Genomic DNA, 15,177 nt, shown 5'->3' on the forward strand with positions numbered 1-15,177 from the left:
TACAAACTAAAATAATTTTTGGCTACTCCTGTAAAATTTGGTCCCGGTGAGATATTGACTATTGCATGTTGACCATCGACATACATATCGCTCACTCCTTTCAAGAACGACATAAATAAAAAATTGTCAATTTTCAGTCGTGCATGTTTTCGGAATGCCCAGAAAATATACTATATCCCAGCAAAAGAGGCATATTTTTAACTTAATATTTACCCGCTACAGGGCAGAAAGTGTTGTTTTTGTATTTTGAAGAAAAGGTATTGTGTAATTATTTTTTTTAAATAAACTTAATATTTTTCAAATGGAGAAAAAACCTTCAGGTTTTACATAAAAAGATTTGTTGCACAGTAAAAAGTTCAGTAAGTGGCTTAATATTTATTTTTAATACATTGTATTTTATTTTTAAACTTTAAAAACATTCTTCAACTTGAATAACCTAGTTTTTTTGTTTATGAGGTTCTTGAAAGTAGTGAGCGATATATGACATTAGGGTTATATGGTTGGTAAATCATGCGTAGAATGGTCAATGTTGCCTAGTGTATAAAGTTATCACAAACCAGCCAAAGACGGGTCTTGACTCCTGTAAATTCCCAGACTCCCACATTCCCATCTTAAAAACTTATCCGTATCTGTTGAGATATGAATAACAATCTCGATAACAGCCCCTTCCAGGATTAAATCCCATATTTGTGTAAAAAGATTTGAACACATCAAAAAAATGTTAATACAAAAATATATATTAAAAAAAATCTTGAAATTAATATCAATAGATAGTCTTATTATTTATTAAATTAATATATTTGAGTGTAAGATATTGGAGTCTAGTTCTATTCTACTATCCTTTATGTATCAGCAAAATGTTGCCGAAATTATGAAAACAATAATTTTCTATACAAATCAGAAAATATATAAAATAATTATTTTCATTTATTCCTGAAAAACCACAATAATAAACAAACTTTAGATATTTTTGTGCCAGAAATTTATGTACGAGTATAAGAACTTACTAATTTAAATGAGTAAATTTATTAAAGTAATGTATAGGATTTTCCAATAAGAAGTTTCATTTTGAATAGCCCTCTATCTGGGCAGCTGCCACTTTTGAAGCTGTCATCTTTTGACATTTGACAAGTAAAAACTACGCGATTTATAAAAATGTAACAATACACGCTTCAACAACGCATTGAAATTGTTAAAATTCACTACAGAAATGGTGAAAATTTTGCAGTCACAGTTCGCGAAACTAAAGCACTTTTTGGTCGTCGTGAAAGTGCCTTCTCGGCCAACAATAGTGAAACTTACTTAAAAAATTTGAGCTGTTGGGACAACTTAGTGATGTGGAGAATCGAAACCGTGTGCATCGCTCAAGAACAATTGAGAATATTGCTGCTGTAGCCCGCAGTGTTGACGAAAACCCAGGTTTGTCGATTCCTCGTCGATCTGGTGAGGCTGGTGCAACTGTTACGGTGAATGGATTGCGCTATCGAGCTATGATTAATGATTTTTTATGGCCGGAATTGGAAGATATTGATGTTGACGACGTTTATTGTCGACAAGACGGCGCTACGTGCCACACAAGCAACAAAACAATCGCAATTTTGCAACAAAAATTTCCTGGCCGTGTTATTTCTCGAAGAGGTGATCACAGTTGGCCCCCGAGATCTTGTGATTTAACTCCTTGAGACTTTTTTCTTTGGGGCCACGTGAAAGATAAGGTCTATGCCGATGCTCCACAATCGATTGAAGACCTTAAAGATGGAATTCGTGAAGTAATCGAGGACATACAGCCGCAAATGTGCGAATTGGTCATGGAAAATTTCATGAAAAGGATATGGTGCTGCAGCCGTAGCCGTGGCGGCCATTTGGCTGATATCGTTTTCCATCGTTAATCGCATACTTTTCTCTTAACAATGCAATAATTATTCATTGATTTATCTTAAAATATACTAGTTTTTTTCAAATATCAAAATGAAACCTCTTATTGGATAACCCTATATATCAATATCATATCGATAAATAAATAATAGACATACAAAAATATGTTTAAATATAAAAATCTAAACTTAACATAAATAAAATAATATCACAGTAAAACTATAGGAACATTATAAACAAAATACCAACATTCAGTCAAAAAGATTAATCTTTCGAATGCATGTCGAAAAGTTCACAGTAAATTTGAAAGAAATTCAAACATATTTTGGGGTTTTTTATGTATTTCAGGTACACAATTCCAATGTAGACATACAAATAAAATTGAGACATACTTATAAATTTACTTTTTCATTATCAAAAATATAATCCTCCAAAATGAGCTAAGTATCCAAAATATCCAAAAACAAATAATTGAATTAGGCCAAGAAAATTCCACTTCATTTGTGAATTTGTCACTTCAATGAAAAAAAAAACAAAGAGACGAGGCATTGACTTGCAAAAATGGATGAATCCATATATATCAGAGTCAGAGATTACAGGTTTGAGCCCATTCTACCACTTATCCGCTCAAATTTTAAATAAATAATTACTTAGACCTATGAAAGTAATATAAAATTTAAGTATATTGAATAGCATGATTAATATTTTGAAATATCTCTTTTTTTTAATAAAACAGTAATAAAATGTTGAGCCTGGATTCAATACAGATATGTTTCTTTTTCAGCATTTTTTTGGAGTAAGCTAAGTTACAAATCAATACCTCATACAACATTTAATTAAACTTTTATTGGTCGAAATCATAGAGGGAATGTTGAAGAAAAAATCATGTTACAGCAATGAAAAATCATTCGATTCAGTTCCATAGTGTTATTTTTTACCAAATGATTACAATCTACAGATACATACAGTACGACTGACAATCTTCTCACATTGACACATCTATTATTACGAAATAGTCTACCTTATAATTAGGGCCTTACTAGAAAATTTGTGACGCAGCATCGACTAACAGCTTTGGATGGTCTCCGGTTAATCTTCTTCGGATGAAGACGTTCCCGGCATAGAGTTGAACCATGCGTCTCTGGTTCCGGGCTGACATCTGGAAAAAACATCACAATTTAATGAAACTCTTTTCAAAATTTGGCAATTTTTTGGTGATGAGGTTTAATGTGTTAACTTTTATTCCATATACCAACTGATTTATTCTAATAATCAAAACCTCTCAATCACAACCTTGTCCTGTCATTCATTAGTCAGCTGATGAGAACAGCCGATAAGTCATTTTCCATATTATTTTTTGACATATCATCAAAGTTGAAGAAGAATATGGAAGTCTGGGCATTTATGGGGCTGACGACCGTCATAGGCTGGTTTAAGTGATCACTTTACACACGTGTAACATTCACCAATTCTATCCATTATTGACAACCACACTACTCAAATTCTTGGAAGTTCTATATATATGAACCAATTTTGAAACATTATTCTTGAATCACTAGAACTTCACTAGAGACATCTATTGGTGAGATGAAAATGCCCAGATTTCCATATTCTTCTTCATCATTGATGAGATGTCAAAAAATAATAAGAAAAATAACTCCTACAGTTGCAGATAATCCAGATTTGTGAACAAGTATTTGGACACACTCAAAATTTTGCAAAGTCATTTTCCATGCTTCACCTGTCAACTATATGTATTTTTATCTTACTTTTTGCCTTGAGCCTTACATTTTGATATTTAAAGTAAACTCGTAAAGTAACACAAATCCTTATTGACTAACAGAAAATCAAATACACCACAAACAATATGCACAGGTGAAGAACAGATATGATCAAAAAAATCTCATTTTGTCACTTTGTCGTAATCTCTATCCATTTGTAAATTAAAATTTTACTCGGTAAATACCACCATTTCTTCAAATCTGTTATGATACATCGCTCATTCCTTTCAAGAACGTCATAAATCAAAAACCGTCAATTTTCACTTGTGCATGTTTTCGGAATGCCCAGAAAATTTACTTTATCCCAGCAAAAGCGGCATATTTTTAACTTAATATTTACCTGCTAGATGGCAGAAAGTGTTGTTTTTCCATTTCGAAGAAAAGGTATTGTTTAATTTTTTTTTAAATATACTAAATATTTTTTTCTCTTTTTCAGGTTTTACCTAAAAAGATCTGTTGCACAGTAAAAAGTTCAATAAGTGGCTTGATATTTATTTTTAATACGTTGTATTATATTTTTAAACTTTAAAAACGATCTCCAGAAAAATCCAGTTTTTTTTATTTATGACGTTCTTGAAAGGAGTGAGCGACATGTTCCCCTATTGTCCATGTTTCCACTGATAAAAAAAAAAGAAACAGCTGCTATCCTCTCTTCATCCATCAGCGTTCCAAGGGCACAACTCTAAAATTTAGAGCTTCACACACGGCATTTGATAATGATGCTGAATGCATCGAAACACGTGTCACAATAGATTTTACGAAATAGTAGTACAAATTTACCAAGTAAAATTAATTCATTCTAAATTAATTCTACCGGTTTCGAGACGTACCCGTCTCTTCAACAGGACAATCATTACCACAGCATGCAAACAATACCACCCTTCACTACCATAGCACCATTTACACACTTAAAACTAGGATTTTTGGTGGACCCGAAGACCAACATGCACTAAAATTTTTTCAGCGCAAACAAACACTTTTTATATTGACTTTTTGAAAAAATTACAAATTTCAACGGGTTTGGACATACAGGAGTGAGTGCTTTAGATAAAGTAACTAGGAACCTGTTTCGTTTGGTCTTGACTGGTAAGGTGAGTGAGGTCGGGAGTTGGTGCAAGTCTTCAGTTGCGTGTTCCGGTAACGGTCTTCTGTGAAGAGTCATAGTCTCGCACAGCTCGCTTCCTTCCTCCGATTCGTCCAAGTAATACCTTTGAGGAAAATATACACCGTTTACAAACACTATTTCAAGCATGTAGCTAGGACAAGCTAGGATACAAAATCGTCGAACCTTGTTCTAGTGGAACGGAAGGTCTGTTGACGATAGTCAATAGTCTAGCTTGTTTTAATTGAGGAGTTTGTGGCAACACCGTTGCGTCCCGCGCCGATACGAACAAAACCGAAGAAATCCGAAAAGTCCCGAACGCGCCGATGCGAGTAGGGCCGAGGAGTTCCGAGAGCACCGAACCGAACAAATCTGATGCTGAAAACCGGGACCCGAAAAACGACGAGAATTGTTTGGGCCGTCAAAGGAAGCAGACACGTAATTTAGATTTTAACTTCACTTCTTTATCTCCATATATTATAAATTATTTGCCATTATTTGATTTCAGTATCAGAGTAAATTTATATTCATTTCAATAAAGGAAGCAACTGTAAGTACATTATTTTATTTTCATTCTGTGCACTACCCCTTACATTAACAAAAACTATCACCAGAATTTTGATCACAAAAACGCAGCCAAACGCCACCATAAAAAATAGCTGATCCCGAAACCAATAGCACCAAACCAATATAAGTGGTTGATCCCGACTCAAGAGAACTTTCCTCCCAGCAATGAGCAAATGCTGAGAAGTTCCTGATTGGCCTACACTAGATTATCTCTTCTGTTCCAAGCACAGATTAAAATAAAACGTCTTTTTATTAAGTTAGAAAAATGAAAAATCCACTCAATAATCTATAAACTTTGTACATAATTTTCATTCATTCAAACCCTTATCCGCACCCTGATGGTGTATAGGGCACTGCATCATATAAATGCAGTGTTATCTTGATAGTTAAAACATGAAGGAAAGGTGCTCAGCCCTCCGCTTTCGGTACCAGTCCAAGGTAATATTGAATAAATATAAGAGTGAAAAAATCACTTATGTTTATTTGACCCCCCCTAGGAATCGAACCCGGGATCTCCAGTACGGTAGGCGAGAGTGCTGATCATTACACTACGGAGGCCGACAATACATAATAAGCAAGGTAAATAATGAATGCAACTCCCATCTAAAAAAGAAAATTCTTTTAGAGTTGGACATTTTACCTGGAACCATTTGCCGACTTGCAGTTTTCACACTCGCTGTGGTAATCATCCTGGTCATCATTCAATACGGCCAGCGGTTCCGAGTCATAACTGCAGCTACACGGCGTCTGAAAAATAGTAAAATACCATCATCAAGTGTTTACAATCTAAAAACTTATCCAAAAATCCATTTTAAACACCAATATCAGCCGTGTCAACAATGGAATTTAAACAACAAGATCATCCATGTAAACAATGGAATTTAAACAACAAGACTCCATGTAAACAATGGAATTTAAACGACAAGACTACATGTAAACAATGGAATTTAAACAACAAGACTCCATATAAACAATGGAATTTAAACAACGAGATCATCCATGTAAACAGTGGAATTTAAACAGGATTATCAATAAAACAATGGAAGTTATATGACATCATTTGTTGAAACGATGGAAGTTACATGACGAGAGCATCCATGTTTTATAACATATAATAAGCTATTTGAAAATGATGCGGAATGCATCAAAACACGTGTCACAATAGATTTTAAGAAATGGTGGTATTTACTAATTAAAACTTGAATTAAAAATAAAGATTTCTTGAAAGTTTTCCGCAGATACTTTGTAGCACATTTTATAAATTTTATAAAATTAATTAACATTGTTTTCACCAGTTTTTTATTTATACAATTTAACCTACCAGTTTCGACAAGAACCTTGTCATCATCAGGGTTTATTTTAATTAAAAAAACATTAAAAACATTAAAATACTCTCGCCAAAAACTTCCACACACACAAAAATCCTAAATGTTATTTGAATGAAACGGGTAGGTTAAATTGTATGTGTTAGTAAAAAAAGCAGTGAAATCAAAGTTAATTAATTTTATAAAGTTTAAAAATAAAGATATGTGATTAGACTCTTACCGTATCTGCCGGCATAGGCAAGAGTGGGTGTCTTTCCAGCAGTCTTCCCAGTGAGCCAGAAGACTGTCGTTTGGCCGTCTCCGCGCCAGATCTACTAGGCTCGCTCTCCACTCGAGAGATCTCCCCCGCCAGCTGTCGGGACACTTCGCTCAGTGACCGGGGCAGATCCTTGGCCGCCTTCTGGTGGTCGCTTTGAGCCATCTCATTCCCGAATCTCAGGACATTCCCTTTGGATAATCGGTGGCTGTTGCCATCTAGCAGCAAGCGAGTGTCGTCTCCTGATAGCTTGATCCCGTTCTCGTTGGAGATCCTCGAGTTGTTGACGTCGCTGGAGACCCTGGAGGAGCTGGAGCTGGAATGCCTGGAAGCCTCCTCGGATGGGCGGAAGATGTTGATGTCCCGATTGGACTTGGAATGGAGTCCCCTCTGTTTCAGGTGCGAGAAGTTGGCACTCTCAGACGGCATGTCGTCCATTGCGCTGAGCATTCGAGGTATAGTCCTGTGCCTGAAAATAAAAGTAAAATATTACAAGAAGTTTGAAAGATAATATAAAAAGCCCGAGTACTAGAAATTGATTGAATGGTGTATCTTCAGATAGAAAACATATGAATATAAACTAAACCAGGAGCCCAAGTAAAAGATTAATGCAATTTAAGCAAAATTAAAATGTAACTTTGTTTTAAAATCACTATAAATATTTTATTATAACTTAATTATAATGTCTATCGGTAGAAACCTTAGAAAAGCTTAGAAAAGCTAACCGCTTCTTTATCAAGACTGATTAATACTAAAACTCTTTCTACTAAACAATATTCAAAATATTTTGACGGTTAGGGAAAGAAGCTTAGGTAGATCTCAAGTGGCTTTATTTTTTTGTTGATTGACAGTCACAGTCAACAATCAGGGATGATGAGTGATTGGAAACATATAGTAGATAGAGTTTTAGTATTAATCAGTCTTGATAAAGAAGCGGTTAGCTTCGAAACCATATTCATATCGCTCACTCCTTTCAAGAACGTCATAAATCAAAAAACTAGATTTTTCAGGAGAACGTTTTAAAAGTTTAAAAATATAATACAATGTATTAAAAATAAATATCAAGCGACTTATTGAACTTTTTACTGTGCAACAGATCTTTTTAGGTAAAACATGAAGGTTTATTCCCTATTTGAAAAATATTTAGTATATTTAAAAAATAATTAAACAATAATTTTTGTTCAAAATGCAAAAACAACATTTTCTGCCCTGTAGCGGGTAAATATTAAGTTTAAAATATGCCTCTTTTGCTGGGATATAGTAAATTTTCTGGGCATTACGAAAACATACACAACTGAAAAGTGACGATTTTTTATTTATGACGTTCTTGAAAGGAGTGAGCGTTTTGTCCTACCTGTACCCGATATTGTTTACGTTTGACGTATTTATGCGTCCCGCCCGGTTAACAGGTTAATGTATTCTCCCGATTCCAGGGTAGACTGTTAAAAGGCGAACGCAAGCTAAGTGGGATCTGCCCACAAAATGATACTCACTGCCTCGGTTCAACGATGGAGCTAGCCGGGAGCACGCGGGGCTGGGTGGAGGAGTGAGATTCAGCGTTGGACCCGGAGTGGGGAGAGAACAGGAAGTCCCCGTGTTCCCTGTTTCGGGCAGACACAGCAGACAGGGAGCTCGTTATCTTGAGAGTGCTGATGAAGTTATTATTGCCTGTAATCAATCCTTTTTTTTTCAATTATCGATATCTCAATTAAGAAGGTGAGATAGGAATATGAAGAGGTGAAGATTGTTTGCAAAAACAGATTGATGTGGCGTTCTATTCTCTCTTACTAACACTGCGGAAAAGCAGCATGATGGATGGTTAGTTAGTTAGACTTGTCATTTTATGTACTGTGAAACATTTACCATTCTACGTATGATTGCCAATCACAGTTATTGAATTTCGGAACTTCTTCTTCTTCTTCTATGCCTGTCAGGTCAGGTCCCACTAATGTCAAATATCACTCAACTATTTCCTTTTATTGATACATTCTTATTATTTAGACTGCTTACATTCATAATATTTTGGTTGTGTCGTGGATTCGTGTGATTGTGGATTTGCTCCAGCCAACGATGAGTCATTAGCCCAGGCATACATACAACCTAATATTTCGAAATATCAATAGAATGTCGCTATAATACTAGGACCAATTGAAATAAAACCTTACTTGATTTCTTGAATGTTTTTCGCAGATACTTTGTGGCGCATTTTATAAACTTTATAAAATAAAACAACTTTGTTTTTAACTCCTTTTTTATTGGTACATTTTTTCTCCAACCGGTTTCGACAAGGACCTTGTCATCATCAGGGTTACATATATACTACACGAGTACATATTAAACAGTAGAATTAAACCTGCAATGCTAGTTTCGCATTGAGTGTTTAAAGATGCCACACCTAACCTAACCTAACCTAACCTACCAATGAAAAGTAAAATGTATTTACCTGCAGAGCTCGTAATGGAATGCTGTGCTGTAAAGTTTCTAGCTTGATTGGTTCCCATGACGATAACTTGTCTATCCCTCATATCTGCGATGCTGTTCCCGACACTGCTGTGATTAGACGATATGTTGTTGAGATAAAAGGGGGCGGCCAGTCTGCTCCCGTTGTTGTGGAACTGCGAGATGTTATTGTGATCGTTGGAAGACTGCATATTATGGCCCCTCTGCTGTGGGGAGTGGCTGTTCTCAATCCTTATGAGGTTTTCCATGTTCGTAGCAGCATTCAGCGGGAAGCTGCGGTGGTATCCAGACATGTTGTTTATGCTAAAAAAATATGTGATTGTTAGGTCATAACTAAAAGCAAAATGTAAATTAAATTACTAAAATTAATGATAATGTTCAGTGGGGGTTGGTGAAAGAGAACTACTAGCCAAATAATGTTTTTATTTTAATTTTTTTTTAAAGTATACATATTTGTGTTTTTATTATTTACAAAAATACTTAAATTTCATACTATTTCTGTGACCCTTAGCGGCTCATTATTAGAAATAGGTATCAAATTGTGGTAAGAGGGTTCGAACCGGGAAACTCTGACTCGAGAGTCTGCGACACTAACCTTGAGACCACAACCCGATACATTTTTTACTGATGGCTCCCATATTCCAGTTAAAGATTTGTTTTTTTTTTAATTTAGACAAAATTCATGTGTAAATCACACATCACAATTTGATAACTTTTCACTCACTTGGCTACTGTTCATAATAATAATAATTATAACCGTTCATAATAAAATTTAATAGAAGAAGAATGATAGCTACAAATATTTCAATTCGTCCGGCATTCTCCCTGTTCATGCCAAAAATTGTGTATTTTTTCAAACAATTTGTTTTTAAAATTGTAGGCATAAATGTATTCGAGAAGAACAAAGAGACGCAGTTTAATAAGTTTGAAATGTTTACAATATTGTCCCCACCACATGCAACTCCTTTAAAATCGTATATAAGGGGTGGAGGACCAATATTTTCATGCTCAGATTAGATTAATATTCAAACGTGTATACGTCGCGCTCGTTCTTTTTCTATTGGTGTCGCTTTGTTTTTCTCGCCCTAATAAGTGTTATAATTTTCAATATATTTGTGTCCCGTTGCTCTTCTCGCCTTGATAACTTTGTAATTTTTTATAAATTACAGTTTATAGTATAGTTTTTAAAGGGACCTATTAAAATAAACTATGAATGCGGGAAAACAATGAATGCGGGATTAAGATCAATACGCAAGTAGATACGATACTGGCCTCCCAATCTGTGTAACCATTCGTAGGCTAAAATTTTAAGAAGAATACAGGTTTCAGACGCAAATGAATCTATTTTTTAAAAAAACTACAAACCAGAATAGAATTTGAAAAAGAATAGAGTTGTTTATTGATCAAAAATTTTTTTTTTAATTGTTTTATTTTCGTAAGTCAATATCAGCATCGGTTATTGAATGTGCATTGTAGAAAGTTTTCTTTCAAAGAGTGTACGCTTCTGGAAATGCAGGCACAGGCAGCGGCTCCTTTTCATCAATATCGACCTCTCCTGCTATCGGTTACACAAGCTTTTGATAGTTTCTATCCTATACGTTGCCGTTGATTGTAAGAAAATTGAAAATAATGTAAAAAACAGACAAAATGTATCAAATATGCAACTTAATTCGAACGATAAATGCGGTAAATGGTGGTAGAGAAACGATCAATGCGGTTTAGTTTAGTATGAAATGAATTCGGGATAGAGAAAATAAACGATACATCCGGGAAAACGATTATTCGAGGAACGATAGATAGAGGTTTCACTGTAATTGACTTTTGTAATCACTTTGCGCGTTAACGTCTTCCGCATCACAAGTGTTCCAGTACCATTACATGAAACACTCCCTGTTTTGCCACTTTGTGACCATGCAGCAAAATGTCGGATCATACCGTCAATTACAACTAACCTGATGGCTTCCGCTCGCGCCTGGGCCACCGCTTCATCGTAAGGAGGCGGAGCTTCGCCTCGCGGGAAGTAGTTTCCCGGAGGCTTCCAGAGAGAAGGGAAATGGGATGGACCGTCCTCACAGCCTCCGCCGAGGTAACCGAGACTTCCACCAATATAACTGGAATGTAACATTATGAGGACATTATATATACAAGACAGTATGGCATATAATTACTTGATAAATAGCACATGAAGTATAGAAAACAATATAATTCATATTATCCTCACTAAAAGCTACCTAAGCAACTTGACCTCAAGGAACCTGTAAAAATTACAAGTAAATGCGGAGACTGACCAGAGCATTTCGTCGTAACGTAAAACGTTACGATGCGAGCTTTCAGGCAGTCAGTACAGCGAGCCGAGCGCTCCATCCATAGCTTTGGATGCTCGGTGATGCTCGCCGCGAGCGATGTTACGACGTTATGTTACGACGAAATGCTCCGGTCAGTCTCCACCTTAAGAGTATGCCAGCGCTTATTCTGACTTCATATTTATATTTAAATGTGAATAAAGGTTCGTGAAAATATATGGTTATTGTAGAATATACGATTATTTCTATGATGAATTTCTATGAAAAAATCTATAAAATCACCAATACTCAAACATTTCTCAGTGTGTGCGTGTGTGCCGTGCTTTGCGTACACGCGCACATTGTAGCATGTTTAGTAGCACGAGTTGCGAAGGTCGACCTTCGTAGCGGTCATGCCGCTACGCTAGCTACTGCGGCTACTTGTGATGTATTTTTTATATTATAAATTAACATTACAAATTGTTATATTTTAACTTCAATTATGGTCTATAAAAGCAGCATTAAGGAATTTTCACATTTTTCCAGTTTTTAAATCACATTTTCATATGGTGTACAAAATACATATCACCATTGCACGCGGAAGTTTTTAGTACCGTAAGGGCGCTTGTCCACTACCCGGAATTACACAGAATTTTACCGTCCGGCACGTCAGTTAGCGTTTTCAAACGATCATTGGCTTGGATTGGCTTGTGCTTTTGTCCATATTTCTTCGGGTCGGTGCGTGAACACGTTGTGCATAAATTCGATCACGCTAAACTGTCGTAGTCGTTTTCATTTTTCAAAACCGCACTGCCGGATGGTGAAATCCCGTGTAGTGGACAAACGCCCTAAGGGAAAGCTTTAGCGTTTTCCACAAACAATGTTTTTAAACAGTTAACAATATTAACTGAATAACTAAAGGTAAAATTTTATATTACCCGATGCTAGCGAGACTACGCTGGTCTTCGTTCATCTGCCGGTTCTGATGTCCTCTGAGCTTCCTTTGCCGGAGCCGGTGGACCATGAAGAACAGCATGGAGAGGAAGAGGATGACCACCACCGCCGTGGCGATCAGTCGCAGCCCGAAGTCCTGCGAGCCGTCCAGCACAGAGTCCGGGTGCTTCGAGAGGGCATCGTCCAGGCAGATGAACTCGCAACAGGTGTTTCCGAGCCGAAATGACTTGCAATCCTAAAATATTAAATTGTCAGCATACTTTTAATTTAAACGAAACCTAGGAAGAATGAAACCTTTAACATTGTTTTTTTTTATTTTTTTTATTTTAAATCCATTATTAATGACCATAGCCAATTTATACATGATAATTATATGTTTTCTCTTTTTAAGTATATCATTGGTTCGAAAAGTACTTATCTAAAAAAAGATGAATGTATAAAACAAGGAATTATGCATTAGCCTGAAATATTGTAATTATTATTGCTTTATAATTTAATTAATTTGCTAGACATTTCCACTTTTAAAATTTTTTAAATTAGTTACGCTGTTCCCTACAATAAAGAGACTAAGCTCTTGTGCTTGGAGAGGGACTTAAACTCATTGTTTATTGTTTATGCTAATGAGTGAGATTTTTATTTTATTTTATATATTTTTTTTAATGTAGAACATCTTTCTTTTATTTTAATATGTCAACAAAGATGAAGAAGAATACTTGAATAATAGAATCATTGACTGGTTGAAGTGATCACTTTATACACATTCGACACCAACACAATAAATAAATCATAATGAAACTTAAAGATAAATTTTAAACTACAAGACCCTTTCTACCTTCAGTTAATAGAAAAATATGGAATTATATTGCTTTCTTTAACATTATTAAACATATCATAACAAAACATTTTTTTTTTCAAAAAATATAATATACATAAGTCATATCGCTCACTCCTTTCAAGAATGTCATAAATCAAAAATTGTCAATTTTCAGTTGTGCATGTTTTCGGAACGCCCAGAAAATGTACTATATCCCAAAAAAAGAGACATATTTTCAACTTAATATTTATCCGCTACAGGGCAGAAAGTGTTGTTTTTGCATTTTGAAGAAAAGGTATTGTTTAATTACTTTTTTTAAATATACTAAATATTTTTCAAATGGAGAAAAAACCTTCTGGTTTTACCTGAAAAGATCTGTTGCACAGTAAAAAGATCAATAAGAATCTTGATATTTATTTTTAATACATTGTATTATATTTTTAAAACGTCCTCCTGAAAAATCCAGTTTTTGATTTATGACGTTCTTGAAAGGAGTGGGCGATATATATAATATTCCCGATGAGTAATTTCTATTTCTCATTTTGGGACATGGGATTAAGGTTTACAAGACTGGAACACAAATAATAAAGCTAAAGAACAGTTTTTTTTTAAATAACTAAAACTAATACATGGCAAAATATAAAAACAATAAATAGGCATAAGAATAAATGATAATAAACCCTTATCCGCACCCCAATGGTGCATAGGGCACTGCTTCATATAAACGCAGTGTTATCTTGATCGTTTACACATGAAGGAAAGGTGATCAGCCCTCCGCTTCAGGTACCAGTCCAGGGTAGTATTGAATAAATATTACAGTGAAAAAATCACTTATATTTATTTGACCCCCCCTGGGAATCGAACCCAAGACCTCCAGAACGGTAGCTGAGCGTGCTGACCATTACCCTACGGAGGCGGACATAAGAAGGCATAAGAAGCATATTTAAGCATAATTATTAAAGCATATTTAAGCATATTTAAAAGAAATAAATGAGAAAAATATAAGGTAAGAAGCATATTTAAAATAAACATGCAACCAATATATATTTTCACCAGCTAATATAATTTAGTCACTAGAAGTACAAAACAAAACATGAATTCTTACCTGTGGTGGCGAACACAAAACTGCCTTGCACCATTTGGGTTGGCCATTTTCACATATACACAGAGTGCACGTATCCGGGCCCGGAACGTAGTGCAAACCTGGTGAAATAATTCTCCCATGTATGTCGGGGCATTCTCCGTCACTCAACACCAAAACTAAAATCAACACATTAATATAAATAGATTATTATCACAATGAAAAATTTAATGACAGCTGTCAGATAGTTCGCTCACCGTAAAGATTTAGAGAAAATAACGTCAGGAGAATAAGCTTTGCGGGCATATTTTAGACTAATACTCTCGCGCAAAAACTTTCATCCAATAATTGATTCGAATTATTCGTTTACAATAAAGACAAAAGTATGACAGACACCCGCCGTAAAATCGATATATGGGTCAAATTCAGGTGTTTCCATATTTAAAAAAAAAAACATGGTGGATAACATAAGCATTTTTTTATTACAACATAACAGGTACTGGCTGGCGCAGGGCAAATTGTCATTTTCGGCTAGCTACCTTATTGATTTCATTATTTATTTCATGGATTTTAAAAAAATATTTAAATAATTTACTGGTATTGAATTTTCATCGTATTAGGTACTAATGTATACGCATAGATGAAAGCCTGTTGATTTCCGAGTAAAAACCCTCAAAGCA

The 15,177-nt window shown here is 35.1% G+C and overlaps 1 protein-coding gene across 2 annotated transcripts; it reads right to left on the minus strand.

Moving 5' to 3' along the window:
- Positions 1-973: 973 nt before the first annotated feature.
- On the minus strand, positions 974-14,940 carry LOC148310159 (uncharacterized). Of its 2 annotated transcripts, none has more exons than XM_088258956.1 (10): positions 14,755-14,940; positions 14,522-14,676; positions 12,587-12,837; positions 11,319-11,477; positions 9,350-9,669; positions 8,400-8,574; positions 6,871-7,375; positions 5,966-6,072; positions 4,721-4,864; positions 974-3,034 (listed from the first exon to the last, which is right to left on the minus strand). In XM_088258956.1, the coding sequence occupies exons 1-10, from the start codon at positions 14,801-14,803 to the stop codon at positions 2,965-2,967; spliced, it is 1,935 nt and encodes a 644-aa protein (XP_088115082.1). In that variant the 5' UTR covers positions 14,804-14,940; the 3' UTR covers positions 974-2,964. The 2 variants fall into 2 exon arrangements, with proteins under 2 accessions (XP_088115082.1, XP_088115081.1); XM_088258955.1 differs by having other exon boundaries at positions 8,400-8,586; positions 14,755-14,915.
- Between the last annotated feature and the right edge of the window lie 237 nt (positions 14,941-15,177).

This window comes from Brachycentrus maculatus, unplaced genomic scaffold (genome assembly GCF_059751285.1).
Source record: "Brachycentrus maculatus isolate JH-2025_06_01 unplaced genomic scaffold, ASM5975128v1 h1tg000105l, whole genome shotgun sequence".
Taxonomy (NCBI): Eukaryota; Metazoa; Arthropoda; class Insecta; order Trichoptera; family Brachycentridae; genus Brachycentrus; species Brachycentrus maculatus.

What these genes read in the sequence shown, in the direction of transcription:
- LOC148310159 (XM_088258955.1), bottom strand. Translation starts at nt 14,803, where the DNA reads ATGCCCGCAAAGCTTATTCTCCTGACGTTATTTTCTCTAAATCTTTAC. An exon ending in TTTTGTGTTCGCCACCACAG is followed by an intron (nt 12,838 to 14,521) that starts GTAAGAATTCAT and finishes TTAATATTTTAG; the next exon opens with GATTGCAAGTCATTTCGGCT. An exon ending in AAGTCGGCAAATGGTTCCAG is followed by an intron (nt 4,865 to 5,965) that starts GTAAAATGTCCA and finishes TTTTCCTCAAAG; the next exon opens with GTATTACTTGGACGAATCGG.